We start from the raw sequence: 23227 nt of genomic DNA, 5'->3' as shown, positions 1-23227 counted from the left end.
ACGCTGTGTTCCGCATCCCTTGCTGTGAGCAGTGTAGCCATCCTTATCGAGAAGCACTTCTAAGATGTGGGCCTCTCTCCTAGAAAAGAGCATCCTCGAGAGGATGGTAATTCATAACCTCCTCATGCAACGCTGAATTTCAGAGTATGAACAAAGTTCTTCACTACATAAGCTGAGAACTGACAAGAGGAGGATGGTGGTAATACCTCCATACATAGCTATCATGACTGTATTCAGAAAGTTCCATAGCTGCTTGGCTAAAATAGTAGGAAAAAAAAAGTGCCCATGGACAACTTACAGGGTAGTGATGTACAATTGAAGGTCATTCAGCTGATGTGGGCTGACAAGTTACAAATCAGCTGTTCTGTGGAAACTGGCCATATATACACCCTGTGTCCATCCTAGCTCTGAAAGTCAACTACCTCAACTTAAACCATTTTAATGTGTTTAGGAATTACGGAAACGGACTGGGATGCCAGTATCCTGAATACTGTAGCTGTGTAAGTGATAGGACCATGACATCTCCCAACAGAACGGAAAGAAAAAATGTACAGACATTTCTAAGCATTAAACAACACATTATACACCCGGGCATCCTTTATTACTATTACTACATCTTATTGAGCAGTTACGGTGTTAAGGAATCCACACGCAGAAGCAAGGGCATGTCTCACCATCATTAAAGTTCCCATCCTCTCTTTTTCTCCCTTCGCTTACACTGCTGATACGGTAAAAAAGAGCAAGTGTTATCTTTTACAAAAGTGTCTTTCCTTAAAAGGATCTTTTTCCTTTATAGGCCAAGCAAAGCAGACATTTTTGTGGGCGCTGGGGGTGGTGGTGGGGACTTAACATATATGATAAATATAGAAGTAGTAGAGAAAATATTTGGCATGTGGTAACAACTTAGGCTAAATAAATTCCAGTGGTTACCCAAACTAAAGTTTTTTTTTTTTTATGATAGCAAACAAAACAGACTGTAATTGAATCTCTGAGAATGCCTTTGACGCTGAAAAGGCGGTGCTGAGAGTGGAGGACTCATGAAGTCTCTGAGAAATTTTGTGTTGTAAAATGCAAGACAATATTCGTTCCCTAGCTGCAGTGCACCCTGAGTTTGCAACACTAATCATGAGATGCCCAATCAACATTTTTACTTTTTTCCCCCCCAAAGAAATAGCTTTCCAAGGCAGCCGGATGCCATAATTCGTCATCCCACCAGTGCCACTGTGTGACACTCATCTGGCAATGGGAAGGTAGCGAGATGCACCCCTCTTCTCACCAAAATTTGGCTGTTGCAATGGCTTTTATGCTTTGCCAAGGAGCACCTTTCTTGCACGCACAGGTATTGTCAGAGTTGTCAGTCACTGCCCTCACTGCTTGGTAGAGAGGCGAGAGCTTAAATCTGCACATTTCTCGCCCTAATTGGGGCATGCGGGGCCCGTCCCTGAGCCGTGCCAGGCACCGCAGCAGCCACCCCCGGCCCAGGGGCACCGCGGAGACCGGCTACGTCTCCTCAGAGACCCCGGCGAGCACCGGGCCTGGCCCGCTGCCGTTGACCGCCGAGCTGCGGGGCAGCCCCAGCCGGGCCCCGCCGGCTCTCGGGGTTCTCCTCTCGCCCCGGCCGCGGCCCCGGCCCGCACAGCCGCCTGCCCAGCCCACCTCGGGCCGGGGACCGCTGGCTGGGCTCGGCTCGGCCGGGCCCGGCTGCGCCCGGGGCGGGGCGCGGCCTGCGGCAGGCCCGTCCCAGGGCCCGGCTCCGCCCCGGCTGTGCGAGGGCCGGCGCCGCGGCGGGCGGGAAGATGGCGGCGACGGGCGGGGGGGGCGCCGCTGTGTCGGTGCTGGCCCCCAGCGGGCGGCGGGTCACGGTGCGGGTGGGGCCCGGCACGGTGCTGCTGCAGGTGGGTCCGCGCGGGGGCGGCCGGCGGCGCGGCGCGGCGGGGCTCGGGCCGGCCCGTAACGCCTCCGTTCTCTCCGCAGATCCTTGAGGAGGTCTGCAGGAAGCAGGGCGGCAGTCCCGGCGAGTACGGCCTGAAGTGAGTCTCTCCGCCCCGCTGGGCCGCGTGCGGGCCCGGCCGGCGCCGCGCCCGGGGCCGCCCTCCCGGGCCGGGCTCGCCAGGGCGGCCTGCCCGTGGTGCGGCGGGCCTGCCCCGCGGCGGGCGGGGGCCCGGGGTGACGGAGCTCCTCGCCCAGGGCCGGCCCCGCTCTCCGCCGGTCACCGGGGGAGGTCGGTCAGTTCGTCCCTGGCGAGAGGCTCCGCGGGTCCCCGCTGTTCGCGAACAGAGTTCTGTGCACACGAATCTCCCGACTTCCCCGTGCCAGGGTCCCTTCGCTTTTGGGGTGGATGACCGAGACCCCGTGCCACCTGCGCCAGGGCGTCCCTCCCCGCGCGCGCTGCGGCCGGCTCACAGGCTGGTGGGACTCGGCCCCTCTAGGCCCGTGTGAGACTCTGTGCCTCAGCGGAGTCATAACCAAGAAGTTATTTGCCTGAGCAGCTGTAAAAAAAAAAGTACCTTGTTATTTAACAGTGAACACCATGCTCGAATACGTGTTCAGCTGCTGTTTATCTCCTAAAGCCTGAGGAGAAACATGTATTTGAGTATTATATCTGTGACCTCTACAGACTGCAACTTTTTTGGTGTGCCGTGTAATTTTTGTCAATGACTGTTTCCTGAATTACCTGGTGTGCGTTGTTGAATCGTGCTCTATGGCTTCTGGTCAGCCTGCGGGGAATTCTCCTGTTCAGTACCTGGACTTTGCATTGTGGCCAGTCCCTGAGGTGATCTGAAGGCGGTACAGGACCGTTCCTGGTGTCTTCATGGGCTGTGTTCTTCCTTAGGTTTCAGAGGAGCGTGTTGGATCTCTCTTTACAGTGGAGGTTCGCCAGACTGCCCAACAATGCCAAGCTGGAGATGGTGCCAGTCTCTAATAGAGTGGGAGTTGGAAACACGGTATGTTTGTTGCACAGTGTCACCTGATCTGTTCAGTTGTTGGTTGTGCTGGGTTTGAGCTCCTCGGATCTAATGAGCAAGAGTATTGTTGGGCTCGGCCAATGCTTGAGTGGAAGAGCACCCAAAGAGCAGCTGAGGTGTGGTGGAAAATGGTAATTTAGTAGCTGGAAGTCTTTGCTCGCGGTCGCTATGATAGTGGAGTTCCAGCTGTGTGCTGGAGGATAGGGAGATCTTTTGGGGAGCTGAAAAGCTAGTAGCCATGAATGTATAAAAAGCTAAACATCACTGATGACTTTGCTCAGCAGTAGAGCTACTAACTCAGTTCCTTTTCCTAATTTCTATTTCAGTCACTCTTGTCTGCCTCTGGATTTTGACTAAAATCTCAAATTCTTACAGGATTCTCTTTTGCTTCTTTCCCAGCATTGCTGTTCACGGTGGGTTCACACGGCTTTAGAATTTTTTGACGCGTGCTGCGTTTAGCAGTTGCCGAATGTCCCTATTCAGTAAAATTTGCAAAGCGCTTACGGATGCTGTGTTGTGTTTGAATTCTTGTTACATTTAGGAGATTTAAGAATCTTTTATGCATGTTGTTATAGCAGTTGGAGGCATAACTTTTAAAACAATGCATAGGTGTTAATGAGTGTAAACATTTTATGTAGTAAAAATGATGTGTGATCTTATTTAAGTAGCCTGGGAATGAAAATTTGTTTATCACTGACAGTCATCTCTCTTTACTGACTTCCTCCTATGGAGTTTCTTGATTTTTTTGAAAGTTGCAGGTCTTTTAGTGCTAATATCTCCATGTCTGTCTGCCAAATTGCATCAGTGGCATTTTGTTATAGGCAGCTGCCTTCGCTGTCACAAAGATAAATCGATACATACATTGAAAAGTGAACTTTGTAGTGTGAGAAGGTTTTGGAATCTCTGCTGTAGTTCACTGTGGGCATGCAGCGTAGTTTTGGGGGTCACTGATGTCCATGTTTTCCTCTGTAAAACCTGCATGTGCTTTGTTTTGGCACTAATGTTTTCTTTATGACTTTGTGGTAGAAAGAAGTTTGTGCTCCAAATGACGTATTTATTTAAAAAAAATACCACAAGCTGGTAGCATCTGCTTAAAATTTTCAGTTAAAAAAAGCGATGGCATGGAGTTCATCTTCCAGAGGAAAGTGTTTCTCTTAAGATGGTACAGTGATGACTTGATCTGACATTTGCATCCAGTTTGGGAGGTATTTTACTGAACAAAAACAGTGATTTTATTTTTTTTTCCAAGAAGATACACGCAGCATATCAGAAAGGGTGAGAAGGACTGTGTACTGTAGGAGAGGGGTTATAACATGGAATCACTACTTTAGGTCACAAAAGAGAAGACTTAATGAAAGTTTAAATTGTTGCTGTTTAGTTATATTTCAACAGAAGAATCTGCAGAAGTGAGGCTTCCCTTGGTGTGTTCTTTGCTATTTTATGGACTTGAGAAGATACAGCGAATGTGCTTGTGAAGGGTGTAGTCTAAACAGAGTTGCTGTCCCATAAACCAAGAACAGAGATTTAATTTGGAAGAATTTTACAGACGGTGTAAGAAAATACTTTGTACAAAACACAATTGACCAAAAGAATTCCCCGCCACAGTGTCAAATACTGTAGGAAGTTTAAAACAGCTAGACAACTCTGTGACCAGAATTGGCACTAGCGTTATGCCCTAATACGGTGGCAGCTGAGATGTGAACTCAATCATGCAGGCTGACTGCGGTAATGCTGGGATGAATTTGCTTCTGTGCCTTTTGTTGTTGTCTCTTTTATTGAGATAATGCGCGTGGAAGTAGGTGTGCGTTCCTGTCGTGCGTTGGCAGCAGTTACCCCTAGAGAAAGGACACAGGTTTCGATAAATCACGAGTTTGTTCAGCAGAGCTGATGTTTGGGAAGCAGAATGCTTTTGGATTTGCCTTCGCATGTAAAAATCATTGATTCCTATAAGACAGTTCTTTAGAGAAAAATTGAACGAATTCCCCTATTGATGGCAGGTGATCTCGGGGTACAGTTCAGGGGAACTGTACATCAGTACAGTTCTAGTGTTAAAGTTGTTAGCCTTTTGTTTATATGTTTTTAAACTTAGAAGATAATTGGCAGTGGTGTCTCTATTATTTTATAGAGAGCCTGGAATTTTTAAGAAGACTTTTTTAATTGACTGAATATGACTTTCGTGACATGCTTAGCTTTGAACTGTTGCCCAAAAACTGATGCAACTGGTAGTCTGAATTTCTGGGCTGGATTCTTATAGAATGGTGATGTCAGCTGTCATCACTCCGCTGTAGCTGAAGATAATCTAAGGCTTGTCTCCAGCATAGGAGAAACCAGGAGACTGTGTTAGTGGTGGGATGAAACGACTTAGTTCTGTTGGCTAGTTGTTGACGATGCCACTGTTTCCTTTATGTAGAAAAATTCCTGTCTCCAGCAGATCGCAATTTGCAGTCCTGCAAGGACTGGTAGGAGCCGAGGCAGATGACAAACACATTCCTCCAAGGAAATCACAGTAGATTGCCGGAGTATGTGGTGTCTATTTTTTCCCATCTCTCTCTCCCCCCTCAGCTCACACACATGCACAGACACACGCTCTCACAGAGAGAGGACACTCTGAGGTTGTCGGTAGGGACACGTGAAAACAGAACGAAAGAAAGCTTCTGTTGATGTCCTAGGCTTACGTCAGACTTTTGAACAAGGCCAATGTCTGTGGACTTCAGAAAAACGTAGTTGACTAGAGACACTAGGTGCTGTCTAATAGGGACTTTTTTTTTTTATTATTTTTTTTTTTTACTTTTCTTTAGATGGGTGAGCTAATTGGGAAAACTTAGAATTACACATTTTGAAAAGGAAAGCTGAATATTCCCTAAAAGGTAAAGATAAGACCTGAAGTGCTCTGCCGTTCTGCACCTGTTGGGTCAGCTGCTGGATTTTTCCTTTGGTACCATCAGGAGTTTATAGAATCACAGAATAGTCTGGGTTGGAACAGATCTTTAAAGGTCATCTAGTCCAACCCCCAAAGTTGAGTTTGCAGTTCTTCAGGACTGTCCTCAGTGTGTTCATTTTAGAAATGCCTTGGGGTTTGGTTTTTTTTTTTTTTTGGTAGCAATTCTCTGTAGAATATGTAGGATCTGCATGAGACTTGCTAATGAACGTGAATCATTCCATGTTGGAAAAGGCCTGTTAGAATAGACAGCTACCTCTCCTTTGTCTTTTTTCTGCAGGTGTTTAAGAACTTGATAACTGAGTGTCCAGAATGATTTTTGAGACTTTTGATTAATTTACTCTTAAATTGTATGTCAAAATTTTGTGGTTAGGAAGCGTTAGTGAGTTGCAAGTTACACATGTAGTCTCTTTGGACTGATAATAGTTGGATAGGTCTTCAATAACTCAAAGATAGATTTGGACCGTATTCATCCTTTCTCTGTGTGGCTGTGCACGTATCCTGTTTGTTCTGCCTTGGGGAAGTGTTGTGCAAATCGATGCTTAAGTCGACAGAGCTCTGGGTTGATGTTTTAGTTTATGCAGCTGCATCAATCCTATCTGGGTTACTGGAATGCATTTTAAATAGCTGCGAAGACCTTTGCTGTAAAGTTTCAGCTAGTGTAAAACAGAACATCTCAGTCTCTTGTGATGACACGTTATTTGGGACGCTTGCATTGGCCTTTGTCCGAATATATTTCGGTTCAGGATATGACAGGGAAGAGAGTCCCAAGAAAGCTGGTTAATGTTTAAGGACGGCTGCCTCCGTGCTCAGGAGTGGCCCATTCCAATGAATAGGAAATCAGGCAAAAATACCAGGATACCTGCGTGGATGAACAAGGAGCTCCTGGCCAACTCAAACACAAAAAGGAAGCATACGGAGAGTGAAAATAAGGGTGGGTAACCTGGGAGGAATGGAGAGACCTTGTCCAAGCAGTCAGGGATGAAGTTAAGGAAGCTTAAGCCCAACTGGAATTGAGTCTGGCTAGGGATGTCAAAGACAACAAGAAGGGCTTTTTTTGGATAGCGGGTTCTAGAGATCACTGAAATATTGAAAAAAAGTTGTTGTGAAGAAAAAAAAGTTTTTATTCAATTTTTAGATTGATTTAGTGTATTTTTCCTATAGGTTCGGATTGCATTACAGTTAGATGATGGCTCCCGTTTACAAGACACATTTGTCTGTCAACAGACTTTGTGGGAACTTCTCAACCATTTTGCAAAGATCAGGTGAGTAATGCTGAGAGAAAATACTTGTTTGGATGTATCTCTGCATGACGGTAGTTACATTTGTTACAGTGATCCAGCTAAATCCTGCAGATTTGTAGAATTTGCATTTATTTGACGGTGTTGGTGTTCCTTTACAACACAGGTGTTTGCCTTTTCCTTCCTTTTTCAGATTTGACGCTCCATGGTTTCATTATTACTTTTTAATCATGGCATAGCACTCCTGTTTCAGGGCATAAACTAGTAACAAACTGCTAAGGCTAGGAAGAAGCTATAACTGGATATATTGCCACGCCTGTCTTAACGCAGACTTGTTTGAAGTCAGGTTGCGGCCAGAGTTGAGATGGAGCCTCCATTATCTTGATCACCAGTATTTCTGTGCTGCAGTTCCATGTGGTGGAGTTTTGGTTTTTTTTCTTAAGCGAGTTGGCTATTGCTTTTGAGGCTTTGCTGTCATGCAAGTTCTTCAAGGAAGTCTGGAGCTCTCAGCGGGCTGATGTGGCATCTTCAAAAGACTGTTTAGATCCTGTTTAAATGGAAGAATTTCTGGTCCTCCGTTTGTTGAATATATACGTGGGTTAGAAATCTTATTAGAGTCCAGCCTACATTCAGTGCTTGCTTTTGTCGTTAGTTTTGACTTAAAAATACTGTATTGTTTTGAAATGTCAAACTAATAAACTTTTCTCTAAAGACAGTTCTTTTAATTTTGTCACGGCTTGGAAGATGAATCCTTGAAGCGGTGACAGCCATCCCATTCTGAACAGAATTTCCAAATTTTGGGTTTTTTTGTATTGTAGTTGGCTTTACCTTTCTCTTGATAATTTTTTTTTCAGATCCTGTATTTCTAGCTTGTTCTTTTTCTTACATTCCTCACCTTCTGCTAGTTGCTCCTTTGCATTTGAATCCCGTGCTCATCTGTACAGATACTGTGCTGTGGTATTGTGCAAATTGGAACTATTTTTATTAATTTCTCAAGCCAATTAAATACTCATCTAAAGAGGCAGTAGTGAGGGTGATGCTGCAGTAGCATTCAGATAAGCTCAACCTTTTAGGGTGCAGTTACAGGATGCAGAATGATGAATTGTCACCTGTTAGCTGAGCCGTAGTAATTGACTGGTTATGGGTATGTGTTAGTACTAGACTAACATGTACTAGCATAAATTACTTTAACTAAAGTTTAAAGTTGCTTGTTCTACACTGCAGTTGAAATAGCCTGAGAAGCATGGTTCTGGGCTCGAATTGGCTGATGTTATCTCATTAAGTCAGGGTTGCACAGTTGAATTGTGTGACTGGAGTTGCTCTGGAGCTGTTTCCAGGGTAAGGAACTAATTCTTCCGGTCTCCCAATGATGTGCTGTTAATTTTCTGCTAGCTTAGCTCCCAGACTGGCCCGCAACAAGATCAAAGGGGTGACTAGTACTGGCCCAAGTGAGGTAGTTTGTATTGGGGGCATCTTCTGCGTAACAGTAGGGGATTGAACAGTTACTGCTCACTGCCTGCCCTCCTATCTAACTCCCCTCATACTGCTTATGCAGCTTTATGGAGAATGAGCTTAAGTAGCTAATACAGATGAAAAATAGTATTTTCCCTACATTATCTTTCAGGTAGATAAGTTTCCTAACCCAATTAAGGGTTGTCTTCCATAGGTGGTTACGACAAGAAGTGTAGTATGTCTGGAAACGAGGATGCAAAAGGAGGATGCAGCAGATGGGTAGGAATGGCATAGGTCTGTTTTTCTACTCAACTTTTTGTATCATTGAACCGTAGTTTGAGGAAATGCTTGAGGTAGTCTAGTGGCTCTGAAGTAATATCAATGAGTCTTACTTATCGTTCTCTTTTTATCTTTAATGGTCCGTAACCAGGTCTGCACTGTGGCATTCACCCTTAAGTCAAAAGGGACAGTCTTCATGTAAATGCTAGAGAGAAAAGAACCCTTTTTCTTTTGATCAAGGAAAGAGGTAGGCAAAAAAAGCCAGGTATCATTTTCCTGGGTGTTTTAAGGCCCCTCTTGTACCTTAGTACATACTTTGTGCCCTCTGGGAGGAGGAGAGTGCCTGTTGCAGTTTGGGAACTGGTAGACTGGTGAGGGTGGTAATTAACGCACAGTGGCAAATAGCCTTTGTGTCACTTTCTTGCACATTAGTTGGTTATTTCTTTGGTTTAAATTTTGAGCTTTTTATATAATTTTACTCCTTTGGAGTGGTTTTATTTGTTATGGGTTATTGTAATACTGATAGTTAATGTACATGCTGCTCTTTTTAAGATTCTAACTGCTACAGTGTGCTAAGCATTGTTAACTTCAGTTCATACGACACAGCTGTTCTCTTCTGCCCTCTGGAAGCTGTGCTCAGATGTTTGGATGGACTTTGCAAACTTTTGATTAAGTTCAACAAGCAGCAAAGATGCTGTGTGTGACAAAACGAGCTGGATCTATAGCCATCCATATAGATTTCATTGGCTGTGCTGCTTTTCATGGTGTATTGACTCAGTTGACTAACCAGTCAGCTAGTTGTTGACTTTTGCTGAATCCTTCCTTTGACTTTCCAACTGGAGACGTTTTCCTGGAATGCTCAGCTGCTCTAAGTGCGTGAGGGGAAGTATTCTAAATCCACTGGAATTTCCCCCGGGTTTCCAGCGTCCATCTTGGCTAATTGGGTCTGAAGAAGGTCTGGAAGCTATTGTAAGGCTGCTCCTCCTCTCAGCGTGCGGCAGTCCTTGCACAAGATGTTTACAGGCCCTGTCAGATCACTACATGAAGGAATCTAATCTGCTTGCCGTTCCCCTTCTGAAGAACAGCACATCAAAGAAATGACAGTGTGTTTGATGTGTGTGCTTGCCTCAGTGAATGCATGTAATGGATTAACAGCAGCTGGAGGAGGAGCCTGCTGGCTTCCAAGAGTTATACAAAAATAAGTCTCAGGGGGATCTTTCCTTGGAGTCTGTTCTGCAGAGACCGGTTGAGGGCACAGGCTTTGTATACCCTTTTAGCACAAGGCCTGGGAGAACTGTTGGTTTTCTGTCTCCCACTCTTGCCTGTCTGGCAGCTTCAGTAGCTTTATAGACTGTTTTACATAGAAGTGATTGCAGGCTGGACAACTGAAGACAGTTTTGACAATGACTATGACTCTTTGCTACTTTTGTGGTATCGCTCATTAAGTTCAGATATTTTCCATACATTTTTAGAAGGATCTTCAGTCCAAAGAGTTGTTTGGATTGAAGCGGAAAAGAGTTTTGGAAAGGTGAATGAAACTAGGTTGTGTAAGTCAAATTGACTTGCTGTCTTGTGGGTCTCTGGTGAGGACATGCATTCCATTGTGCCTCGGCTTCTCCCCTCCTAAATGGCGATCATTCACCTTTCCTGATAGACAGGCAACTTGAGGTTCAAACTTTTATTCCTCTGGGCTATTTTGTCTGCCTCTTCTGTGATCCTGTACTGCTTCCTCCATGTCTCAGCCATCCTTCAACTTTCGTGCACTTTTATCGAGGATTCCTGTAGGGATACAGCTGATCGTTATTGGAAGAAAAACCATTGAAAATAAGGTAGGGGTGACTAGCTCTCCTGGATTGTCTGGAAGAATCTGAGTGCGCGTAGCCTGCTCTGGTGTGCTAAAGGTAGTCTCTTAGGTGCTGTTTTGTTCCAGTCTTCCAATCGAGACAGGATTTTTTTCTGCCTGTCCTCGTCAAGTGTTGGCTTTTGTAACTTACTTGGTTGCTGCTGTGAAAACAGTGAGGGAGGTCGGAGCCTGGGTCTTGAATAACAAGATTTTGCTCATTCTGTATTGGGAACTGAATCTCTTGATTCCTGCAGAGCATTGTATATGGCTTTCTGTCCTTGACATAGAATAACTATTTGCAGAACCGCAAAGTGGTGTCAGATCTATTCTAGTGTTGTTTTGGTTGTTCATCTTGAGTTAGAAAGTTAACTGTGTTTCATAATCTGAAGCTTCAATGTAATAGTTTGGATGCTCTGGGTGTGTCTGTCGCTTTCTGCACGTGGGATTTGGTGCGGTGGCTGGGAGAAGTATTCTGAAAGAATGGGACCTCAGGACTATACACCCCTTGTGATCTGCTGCAGCTGGTCTGGAAGTGGTTCTCAGCCTCTGACTTCCCTAAGCCGGACCTGACCCTCAGGACTGGTTTTACATGTCACTCCGTTTGGATTTGCTAACTCTAGCGAGTGGACTTCTCAATTTCATTATGACTCACCTTGTCCCATATCACCATGCTGTTGCATGCTTTATTTAGAAAGGCTTAAGTTTTAATCTTTACATCAAGACGGGAGATAGATTGCTACAATTAAACCAAACAGAAGTTGCAATTCTGGTCTGTGCTTAACAGGTTTACTTCCCCACATCCTCCAGCTGGAACTCTTTGACATGCTGTTGTGGATTACTCAAAGATTGAGTATCATAATTTTCACGGTGGCGCTCTCAATCCCGAGCGTACCAGCTATTTCACTAACATTTCATTTAACCTGAGGTTTGTATCTAAATGTAAATGTCCTTCATGAATTTTCCCAGAACTTAATGGCTATTTTCCTTCCATTTCTACTCTGTAAGCTGGTTGACTCCTTCCCGTTCAGTTTGTTTTGTCACTTTGTGCTGGGCTAAATAGATGGGTGTTAAAATATTATGTAAGACGTTGATTGTGTATATATTCTTCTAAGCTGCTCATCTGTGACGTATTTTGGACATAATAGAAAGACTACATAAGATAATATTGGCAAAACCGTTGTTGTTAAGTAACTTGGAACATGATGGTGATACTTCAGATTATTGGAACTGATGCACTGAAAGTAGTAAGATGCATTTGGGCATGCACTCACTTCAGAATTAAGATGCTTGGTTGACTGAATGGATTTCGACTATTACTTAAGGGACCCTTTTCCTACATAAACCTTGGAGATAACTTTGTGTATGGTAATATTGCATCCCAAATTATGTATGTTTAAATTACATGATGCTGAAGGCAGAATGTTTTAAGTAGTGGAACTCTGCTCATTAAACTGCTTTCCAGGGAAAGTCAGAATGAACCCAGCCTTGATCACTGACGTCCTTTTCTTATAGTCATTCTGAGTTCCGTTCCCCGGGTATGATGCTCACAAAGTAAAGCACAAGATAGAGAACGAGTCCCTGAGGGTACAAGTGATAGGTGTAAGTGATGCACTAGCTATGAGCAGTCTGAGTTCCTGCTTAAATTTTGTGGCACTTAGACACCAAGTTGATGAATGTTTTGCAAGTATATTTAGGAGACTGTGTGGCTATGACTGCTACTGCAGAATTACAAACAATGCAAAGAGATGATTGATGTAGAAATATCTTTCCAAAACTTCTAGTTTCCAGTAAAAAATACTGGATTTTTTTTTCAGGCTGCCAGGGTGCTGCAGGGTTTGGTTTTTCCTGTGAAGTTCACTGCAGAGACTAGAATCCAGTGACTGAAGAGGCAGTTAAGTGCGAGTGTTCACATAACCCTGTCAGTCAGTCATTTGCAAAGCTCCTCGTGAGTTCAGTAGTCAGCACTGGCGTAATAGGGCTTAAAATGACAAGCTGTCTTCAGGGCCTAGCTTCAGCCTCTTTTGTCGGGGTCCTCGGGAGATGAGCAGGGGTGCGTTGCCGTACTGGGCTGTCAGGTGGATTTCGTTAGCTGATTTGCAGAGAGGTGGTTTCTTTTCAAGTCACCCAAGGTGATGGGTGATTGTTTCCTGGTGGGATGAGCGCGTAGAGGAAAGCCATTTTTTCCCCTCAGAGACTGGACTCCAGAGAGCACTAAGATCAAGGGAGTTTGCCAAGAGGAAGAATTTCAGCTGTTCTGCTTTTGACAATAAAACAGCTGTCGCAGTGCAGATGGTACATACCAGCTCCTTACCAAGCGGAGTCCTGCTGCAACTGAAATGGCAGAGAGCTCAGGACAGAATGCGCTAACGAGCTACTGGAGTGATACGGAGCAGGAAAAATCTCATCAGTTCTCATTGTGTTGATGGGGAATATCCTGGGGCAACTTTCTCACCTTTTGTTTTGTAGTTTCCCCTGCTAAGTTGGGCTGAAACTTTTGAATCTAAAACTTCTGAAAAAAGCGCTTGCGAGAATTCAGCTAGTTATCTTTCCAAACCACCGCTATCTCAGCATGGACAGTGTCTCCTGGTCACCTTTTGCCATTGATGTGCTTGAGGGGGGAAGCAAACCATTCTGCTGAATTTCATGTTTTGCCACGTTCTCAGCTGATTTCAGTTTGAGTTTTACTTTGACTCCTGAAGGGGAGACCAACATGAGGGTTTCTTCTGCTGTTGAATCTAGTTGTCTCACCGTTTTCAGTGCTTTAAGGAAATGTACTGGTTGATTCTTTAAGGCTTTTTATTTTTCTACAGGCATCTGAGGTTTCCTTGCTAAAAGTGTTAGCCTTTTGTTCCCCCCCCCCCCCCCCCCCCAGCCCCATTAAGAGCACCCTGTTGTAGGGTTTTCCACATGTGCTCTCTTTGGAAGTTGCATGGTCTTGGATGGATGAGAACTGAGACTTTCTGGGACAGACAGTGATTGTTTGATTGTTTTTTCCTTGTTCGTCTTCTGTGTTTGGTCAAGTGAATGTGTGATAAAGCTTCTCTTCTACCTGAATGCCTCAGAATTGCTTATCTAGAGGAAAATGGGGAGAGCAGCATCTTGTCAAGAGTAGCATCTTCCTGTTTTCTCACCTTCTCTATGCTAAGAGTCCTTCACTTATGTCTCCCTCTGCAGATAGCCTGTCAGCAGTTGTCGTCATTGCTAATGTGTGTCCTGCCTCACTGAAATGCTCAAGTGCGGCTTGATCTGCACTTTGTCTGCTGTGGCAGCCTTTGCTTTGGCTTTGTTTTGTGCCTGGTCTCCAGAATCTGAAAGCTTCTGCAGTTTCTTTTTTTCTTTTTTTCTCTTTTTAATCTGTCTGATGCTAAGACAGGCAAATCCTCTGTCCTCAGATTATTTGCTTTAGAGCAGTATTTCATTCTATTTGTTGTCTGGGTACATGGAAAGAAACTGACCTGTCCCCAAGGAAAGTACCATCTAAACTGTAATAAACTGTTTAACCTTAGATAAGGGATTAAAAAGAGCAAGTATTATTAAGTCATGTTCTGAGGCACATGAAGAATGATGTGCTCATATTTATGTAGTAAGATTGACTAATTTGAGAATTAGCTGTAATTATTTCTCCTTTATTTTTAAACTTTCAGGGCTGTGTTTAAGGAAGAGTGAATGCACTGGAGCAGAGTCTTTACCTAATGTCTAATACTGACTCTGTGAACTGTGTAATGGTTGTTGCTGGAGGAACGTGGAGGACAGTTTTGCAAGCTAATTTCATTTTTTACTATTGCTCGACATTGTAGAACAGCCTGCCCACTCCAAAACCAGATGCTGCAGTATTTTGTTCTTTATTACAGGGAGTTTATGGAACAGCATGGTGAATTCTCTCCAGTCTGTATTTACATGCGAGATGAGGTAGGTCAGCAAAGTCTTCTTAACTGTCTCTTGTCCTGTCCCTAAAAAATAAGAAAAACTCAGCTCTGCTTTCCAACCTGGAAAGTGTTTCTTTTGAACTTTCTTGGGAGGGGAAGTAGAAAAATGTTGGTCTTTTCAAAGCATGACGTGTCTGTATGGAAAAAAGCTCTCTTGGAACGTAACCCTGGGCCGTTTAGACCTCTGAGCCCATAAAATGAGCTCAATGACCTGTTTGTGTTTTTCTTTCCAACTTCTTTTAAAGCTTGAGTCAAAACAGTGGTTTCGTTTTAATAAATATTTGCTTTTCTCTGTGTTTTGATCTTTCGCTATTAATGTTTTGTTTAATATTTTGTATGTGCGTATTATGGAATTTGCTCTCCCTAGCTGTCCCCTTCACGTCCCACTGACCTCTGTGGACAGATCATCTTTATTCTGGAACGGGTCATTACAAGCAGATGGGAGGTGTATGTAATGAAATCGTCTGTCTTTCAGCTCTGAGATATTGCCTGTGATTTAACTTCTGACATAAAAATAATGCTTTGCTGAGATTGGATCCAATTTGGATGGATGTATGGGACGGAAATATAAGTAGGTTATCTTCCCGTGAGATAATTTAATAAGCAGTGAATTCGGTAAAGCAGTGCAGGTGAATACCAATGGGTTCAGGTCTCATTTCCAACAGCAGAAAAAGTGTGTTTTGAGCTGTTTCTGGTGCCATGTTGTGTTTGCTTTGATACAGGCTTTTTTCTACAAAGAGCACTTTAAATGCTCTGGCAGGTAGGCAGTTGCCATAATTACTTTCCTCTGTTTTTGTTGCAGGTATCAGGAAAAGATGCCTTAGAGAAGACAACACTGAAGTCACTTGGCCTGACTGGAGGCAGTGCCATCATCAGGTTGGGAGGAGCAGAGTTTGGGTTCTTTATTTTTCCTTTCCACTCCGGTGGTGAATTTGTTTTGTTTCAAATACCAAAAAAAAACCAAACACCCAAAACCCAAAAAACCATGAAAAAAGTTCAAAAAGACAAACATCGCGGCATTCAGTAATTATTGCATTTGCCTGTTTATCTGAAACTGCTGCCCAGATGTGCTTCCCACAGCTGCAGATGCTGGCACTGACCAGTCATATGCAGATTAAAGGGGCTTGTTTGCTTCTTTCTTTTTTTCTTTCCTTTTTTCCTGTGAGTGAAACAGACAATTCAAAGTTAAAAGCCTCCCTGAGAGGACAATCATCTACCACTTCATTCTTCCCTGCTTTGGATTTCAAGCATTAAACTCCCAATCCCTGCAGTGCCTCCTGCTGACTGTTTGGGAGGGTGAGGTGGGGGGCAAGGACAGCCTTGCTGTGATCTTCTAGCCAGTTCTTTGCAGTATATACAGAAAGCAGGAGTGATTAGAAGCTGTGCTTTACAACTGACTGCTGTTTTTCCCTGGAAGGCAGTTTTCTTCCTGCAGAGTGGGTAGTTCCTGTTCTGCTTTTTTTTGCACCAACTCCCGACCCCCCACCCCTAACTTCAGAGCAACTGGAGCTTGTTCTTTGTGAGTGTCTGGAAGAAGCAGATCATTAAATTAGGAGTATATTTGAGTCTAGCTGCTGTCTTTGTCACGGTCATGTTGAGAATGGGGAGGGCTGTACTGTTAGGATGAATGATTTTGCTTTTATTCCTTTTGGTGTCTTCTTTAAGAGTTGTCATGAAGAAATGCGGCTCATCTGGTCAGGAGGAAGCTGTGGGTGCCACGGTGCAGTGTAACGAGCTGCCAGTGAGGCCAGGCTCTATTGAAGGAGCAGTGGATGTGCCCCTACCTCAAGCAAACACATTCCCAAAGGACTTGGACCACAGGGATGTGGCCATGTCTTTAAACAGCTGCACAGACAAGCAAGACTCCATTAGAGAATCTCATGCCAGCTTGGAGGAGCTGTGGCCTTCCTCAGAGCCCGAGTCTACCCCATTTGTCCCTTTTTCTGGAGATGGGCAGCGTCTGGGGGACTCTTCTGTAGCTGCACCATCTCTTGGGTTAGATATGCCATCTTCAAAGCTGCCAACAACTTTTTCCAGCCCTGGAGGCCCTTCTAAGCCAAAGAAGTCTAAGAACAGCCAAGAACTGCAAAAGGAGCAAGAACAGGTAAGGGAATATTTGTTTGCAATGAATGCTATTTTTATCCTGCCTTGCCCGAGGCCGAGCTTCTATGAGGAAAAAGATGTTTCCATACTTAATTAGGTGCCTTGGTGACATACAGTTCTGCCAAGAGTTCAGTAAGGAAGTACTGCATTTTGGACAGTTTACTATAGGGAATATGAAGGATGGGAATTTAAGAATTTCCTATCCAGAGGCAAGCAAAGCTTTGAACCTTGAGGTATCCTTGATGAATGGTTCTAACGGAGGCAACACAACTGCATTAAAAGCGCAGTCCCAGAAGAGCCTTAATCTCTGTGCTTCAAATCCCATGCAAGTTTCATTAACAAATGCCCGCTTTGTCACCTGAGCCCTGGGTACTTGCCCTTCTCTTAAAAATTGCTATCTGCTGTGCAGTTTTGCTAAAGATGAGCAGAGTTTGGTCAGACTTGTGTTTTATAATACTCTGAAGGTGTTTACTGCTTGTTGTGACTGACTTATCTCTCAGATGATGCAGAAGGTATAAGCTTGGTAGAGTTTTACATATGGAAAGGGATAACTTTTCTAGCTTGTTGTAGGATTGTCCTAGGAGCTGAAGTGGTCTTAATAGGTTTGTTGCAACTTGATGCCATGACTTCCAAGATCAGAGAAGATGGTCAGAGTTTCTAACTCTTAGGTTGTAAGGTGTGCTCAGATTTCTTGTCTGAGCCTTTCTGTGTAAGGTGGAACTCCATAGTAAAGCTATTGTAAAAGCAGTATCCCATGCTGGTAGTTGTTAAGATCTGCTTCCTCAGAGTTCCTTCTGCCTGTGGTCACTCTGACTTATAGTTTAACTCTTTTGGTGATACGTGTGGTAGAATGTAAGGGGTATAGATCTAGAAAAGGAATTTTTAAGCTACAGTTGCATCTTACTTGCCAAGAGTTCGATATTTGAAAAAAAGAAAACCCAAACAGGTCTGGACTTCTTATCTTCCTTTCACTCTAGTCCCATCCCTTCTATGACTCTTAATTTTCTTAGTATTGCAGGTGAAGCAGAAACATTCCATCCTTCTCCTTCTCTATTTCTGCTTGCATTTACAAATCTTTTCTGTCTTGTTTTAAAATATTCTTCTTCTTAAATAAAGTCTAACTCTCTAACCCTTTTCCCAGAAAGACAAATTGCACATCTGTCATCATTGTTGGTGTCTCTGAAGTAAAGCTATATTGGTTAAAATTAAAAATGCTTTAACCCATGTAGAGGCACCGGAACAGATGGCTCAAGAGTGCTGCGATGCCAACACAGGATGGCCTTTGAATGTTGTTAAGTATGCTTTCTGTAGGGCAGCTGTATGGAATTGAATGCCTTCAGCAAGGTTAGATATGTCTGGCAAGTAGCGTAAAATGAAGCACAGGAGGCACTAAATTCATAACTTACTCCACATTATCATGCATTGGGTGTTTCACATCCTGGATGCTCTGTGACCGGCTCTTTCCCTTGCCCCTTCACTGCATACATCATCACTAGGGCTGGCTTTAGCGTTCAGAGATCCCCTTTGTTGTTTCCCGCTCTTTAGTTCTTCCTGGAGTTGGAGGTTTGTGTTTATCTCTGGTTGTGATCCAGCCATGGGATTAAACAGTGGAAAGCCATGAGCAGAAAGAAAGGGTTCCTGATGAGGTTCAAAGGGAGCTCCATCCAGGAGGAATTTAGCAAGACTCTGTATGCTCCCATGGTGTTGTAGAGGTTCTGCCTTGGTTGACTTCTTTGTGGTTGCAGTCCATTCTTACCGAGTTTCTGAATTGTTTAGGAGCAGAAGCCAGACCCTGGAAGGACTCTGGAGTAGTTACAAACGTAGCAGAAAGAGGCCTTGCCAACCAGTGGTGAATATTTCAGTATATTAGACACATGTTTGGGTTCGTTTAATCAGTGTTATTTACCTTTTGGAACAGACCCTGAGCATGGAGCACTAAACAGTAGGTTGGTGATTTGTCCAGTCTTCTGTGCTGCTTGCTTCAGTCGCATCCTCACCTGTGAGGGGTTTGGAAAGGAGGAGTTCCAATTGCGCCTGAAAAGGAGGGAAGGAAGAAGTGCGAGGGTTTGTGGTGGAATTCTTCACCAGTCCTGTTGTCTGTGCTTCCCCGTATGCTGGCTGGAGTGACGGAACTTGTTTTATCATTTTACTGGCTACAGCTTAATGTGAAGTTGTGCTGTTGGGCCCAGAGCTGAACAGCAGCGGCCGAAGGACTCTCACCATCCGGCATCCTTCTCAGAATTGCAGTCCAGTTCAAACCACTCGGCGGCACTTCTGGAGCCAGCCTCCCTCCCGGTTTGAGAGCAGCTTTGGAAGCAGCTGCAGATTCTGTTGGGGGGGTTCTGCCCTTGTGTTAAACAGCATGTGATTTTGACTGCTGCTTTCAAGCCCTTTGATCTCTGCTGCTTTTGCTGCTGATTGATTACATTTTGTTCCCTCCTCCATTCCTGCCATCCTCCGCTCTCCTTGCTCTCAGCAGCAGCAGCAGAGCAGGGCTAGCCACATGGCATCTGCTTTTTGTCCCTTTTCAGTCCTGAGGAAAAAACCCAAAACAAAACAAATTATTTTTAAACATCAAAGGTCCATTTTTGTAAAAGAATCTTCCCATTAATGCTTTGTCTGTGTGTGGTTTTTGAAGCTGAAGAGAGAGGCTGGATAAAATCTGTGCCGGCGTCCCTTCGTTTCTTGGGCTAAAGATGGTTTACAGACAGCTGCATGCTGACTTTGATGTCAGAACATTAATTATTAGAAGGTAACTTTACACCAGATTCCCCATGAGATTAGAGCTCCCTGAGGTGGTAGGGAGGAGGTGGGTCTCGAGGGAGAGCTCGCTGCTGGGGAAAGCACAATAGCCACTGCTTCACTTACAATGAAATAAGTTTTCCTCATCTTACCTGCTTGCTTAGGTCCAGGGCGGTGACCATAGAGTGAACCGCGTTCTGCCTGACACCTGGCTTTATCGCACACACTGCAGTTATGTAGACTGTCCAGTAGACACAATAGACATGAATAGGTGACTTCAGACTACTGGTGAGAAGTGCCTAACATCTCAGCTTTAGTGGTGCAAGTAGAGACTTTGAAGAACAAAGGTGACAAACCGTGACACAGCATCTTTGGCTTCTGAAAGGTATCACTGATGGAAATGTGACAGCAAAATGCACAGCTTGCTTTCCTCCAGGGTTACGTAATGGAAGGCAGAAATTTCCATTTATTGTGAGTGGACATGGTTACTTTTTGTCACAGTTGTAGAAAAACACTAGGTTTGTGGTGGACTGGAAAGCAAGTTGGTGTACCTGAGAGCCTCCTCTTTGTAAATCACTGTGGGAAGGTGGTTTTCGGATTCTGTCTGCACTTTAGGATTGTTGGTGACACATTATGAGGGACTCTTTATGAGGGAGTGTAGCGATAGGACAAGGGGTAACCATTTTAAACTGGAAGAGGGGGAATTTAGATGAGATCTGAGGAAGAGATTCTTTGCTGTGAGGGTGGTGAGCCCCTGGCCCAGGTTGCCCAGAGAAGCTGTGGCTGCCCCGTCCCTGGAGGGGTTCAAGGCCAGGTTGGACGGGGCTTGGAGCAACCTGATCTAGTGGGAGGTGTCCCTGCCCAGGGCAATGGTAGGACTGGATGATCTTTAAGGTCCCTTCCAACCCAAACCATTCTATGATTCTATGATTAAAATAAGGCTGTATTGAGAGTACTCGGATTGAGAGATACCTAAGTGAGCAAACGGTACTGGATGAAGAGAGGAACAGGATGATGGCTGGACTCTGGGGAAGGAGAGAATTGGTAGACCAACAGGACTGGATACCTCTTTCTGAAGAGTGTTTCTTATGTCTGGAAGGGGGCGAGATGTATCGTTGATTCCAGGGGCTGTTAAATACATGGCAGAAGAGATACTATGATATTGTTATGATGCGGCAGTGTTTGCCTGCTCAGTGGCAAAGTGATGATGTCTTTTGGTTGCTAAGCAGTGCTTAGTAGACACCTTGTGCTGCCCCTCTCTGATCAGATCCCATTGCAGTTCTGGAATTGAGTCGCAGAAACTCTGAATCAAACCACCTGAATTACGTTTCACAAAAACTCACTCACTACAGCTCTCTCCAGAGGGCTCCACTCTGTTATTGGGGGTTAGATGAAAATTTAATGTTGGGGGATTCTTACTCTAATTGTCTATTTTTGCAGTCTTGTTAGACATGGACAGATCTGCTCCTTCTTCTGTACAGGAAAGTATGTTTCTTCGTGTTAAGGTATTAGCTAAGTAATGTGTCTTGGTTTGAACGTTAAGGTATTCAGCATTTGGTGTTGGCTGGGGAAACAGGTAACATTGCAGACTGAAGAGCTAAAAGGCAGCTGTGTGTCTGTGGAAGGCCAGTACAGGTATCCTGCAGAGAACTGAAGGGGGATATCTTGCCTGGATGCAAGTTGGGGGTCAAGAATAACGTGCCTTATGTCTGGGCAGTGGTGGATTTTGAATCGCAGCAGGTAGGTGGTTCTGGTGGGCTGGGGAGTGGCTCCTGGCTGCCTGTCTGCAGAACCTTGTTGGCAGCGGAGAGCCGTTCCTTTGAACGAAGATGTCTGGAAATCCATGCTTGAATGGCAGTTCGGATATCCAGTCGGGAGCAGGGAACACGCAGCGAGGAGGAGGGGTGAACACTTAGGACTGGGATATATGTCAGCCTTCTGCTGTCTCGTGGTTTCTGATGTCTTGGCTGAAGTCTTTAGCTAGTACCATGGTTCGGGCACTGACTGACGCTTCCCCTGTGGAATCCTGCTGCTGTTAGGATTAGTTAAAGTCCTTGCCAGAGCCAATACTAAATGGTAAGTTTAGGACTTGCTAATGCAGAGATTGGAATTCTGTCCATTGTATCCCAGCACCCTTCGCAACATGCCGTAACATACTCCTGCTCAGTCTTTAGTATTCGGTTCTTTTTGGAAGAATTCTTTTTTCAGCACGTGTGTGTTTGGAATGAAATGAAACTTAAGCCTGCTTGAGGAGATTGAGGCACACCTGGTGACTGGGGAGGCCTGATTAATTCTCCTCTGGCCTCTGACACCATCTGAGGGTACCAGACCAGATGCTGGCAGCGGTTTGTGCCCTTGTACAGCAGCCCGGTTCCCGGAGGGTGTCTCTGCACGCTTGGGATCGCTCCCCCAGTGCTGGGCATCCCCCCCCGTGCCCCGGGAAAGCTGCCATCAGCTCCTTCACCCGCTCGTTAGAGCTGACCCTGCTCAACTTTCTAAAAGTAGCCGAGGGTCCCACCCACACAACCTATCTCTTCTCATTTCTCAAATTACCCTTTAGTGCCCACAAGCAGAGTGAACATTGCCTTGTAATTTGTGTTGTCGCTTCTGACAATTGAGGGAGACTCCTGCTCCCAAGGGGCCTGCGCCTGGGGGAAGGGAGCATGGATGGAACAGATGGAGGGAGGACATTCGGGTATTAATGAGGATTGGAAAGAGTATATGGGGGACTAAGGGGAGAAGAAACGGGCATCAGGTTTGTTCACAGAGCTGTGTTTGGCTGGAAGCTTGCTCTAAAGAAAGGCTGTATTAACCGTCAAAGCTTTTGTTCTCATGGACTGCTTCCCCCCCTGCATCTCCTGAGGCCTGCAGTACGTTTGCTTTCAAGCGTTGTGTTTAAACATTTCTGTGATTTAAAAAGTCTGAATTGTTCAAGAGCCAATAGGTGTGATGCCTCTTGTGGTTTATATTCACATGCTGACACAGCTGCTACTTTTGATGCGAGGGATAGTAGCCGGTGTCTACCTTTTGTAAATTGGGAAGGGTACATAACGCTATTCTCCCTTCAGAGACGGTGAATGCTGTTTGTCTAATAAGATGGTGGGGTTGGGGTTTTGGTGATGTTTTTTGTTTTCTGTTGGTTTTTTTTGGGGGGGGGGGGGGGGCGGGATGGACATTTTTTAATAACTGTAACCATAGTTAAAGACCAGGACACAGTTGTGGTGAAAGGTTTGCCATCGTGATAGCTGGCTGTGGGCTCTGGAGGCAAGGGGGCTGAGTGGCGGGGCTACCTGTGCATGCGAGAGGGGTCTCTTGGCTGCTTGACTGGCCTGTCCTCAGCAGCTGGGTGTAGGGAAAGGTGCCAGTATATGTATTAAGTACCTTTATTGCAGCCAGTGCATACAGTGAATCGCTCCCCTCGGCTCTGTCTGCTTGCCTGCAGCAAAGGCCGATTTCAGTGCTAAGTTCTTTGTAAGTGCAAACCAAAAGGATTTTCACTGTCTAAGAGAAGTTTCTGCACACCAGAAGCCAGGTTAAAAATTTGAGACATGTACAATGAAACCCTGCCGTGGCTCAGTTCAGTGAACTCAACAGGTCAAAAAATACCCCAAAACAAAGGATTCCTCTCTAGAGTAAGAAGAGATGGAGTGAGCTCTGTCTGGGAGCTAGTGCTGTTGGTTCTGTGGCAAGAGAATGTGAAGTGAACAGAAGATACGATGCGAGCCAGGAGTGCATGG

General features: G+C 44.9%; 1 protein-coding gene across 2 annotated transcripts in view; it reads left to right on the top strand.

The window, feature by feature from the left end:
- Positions 1–1781: 1781 nt before the first annotated feature.
- ASPSCR1 (ASPSCR1 tether for SLC2A4, UBX domain containing) overlaps positions 1782–23227 on the top strand; it is a 46721-nt gene continuing 25275 nt past the window's right edge. The window contains exons 1-7 of one of the 2 annotated variants that reach the window (XM_054221393.1): positions 1782–1895; positions 1975–2030; positions 2834–2945; positions 7069–7169; positions 14571–14628; positions 15448–15521; positions 16311–16749. In XM_054221393.1, the coding sequence (XP_054077368.1) occupies positions 1797–1895; positions 1975–2030; positions 2834–2945; positions 7069–7169; positions 14571–14628; positions 15448–15521; positions 16311–16749 (939 nt within the window). In that variant the 5' untranslated portion in view covers positions 1782–1796. The remainder of the gene's footprint in view (positions 1896–1974; positions 2031–2833; positions 2946–7068; positions 7170–14570; positions 14629–15447; positions 15522–16310; positions 16750–23227) is intronic. The other variant, XM_054221394.1, reaches the window with a different exon arrangement.

This window comes from Rissa tridactyla, chromosome 15, assembly GCF_028500815.1.
Source record: "Rissa tridactyla isolate bRisTri1 chromosome 15, bRisTri1.patW.cur.20221130, whole genome shotgun sequence".
In the NCBI taxonomy this organism is placed as follows: domain Eukaryota; kingdom Metazoa; phylum Chordata; class Aves; order Charadriiformes; family Laridae; genus Rissa; species Rissa tridactyla.
Note: the sequence above shows the minus strand (reverse complement) of the source record. Positions and strands in the feature narration are given on the sequence as shown.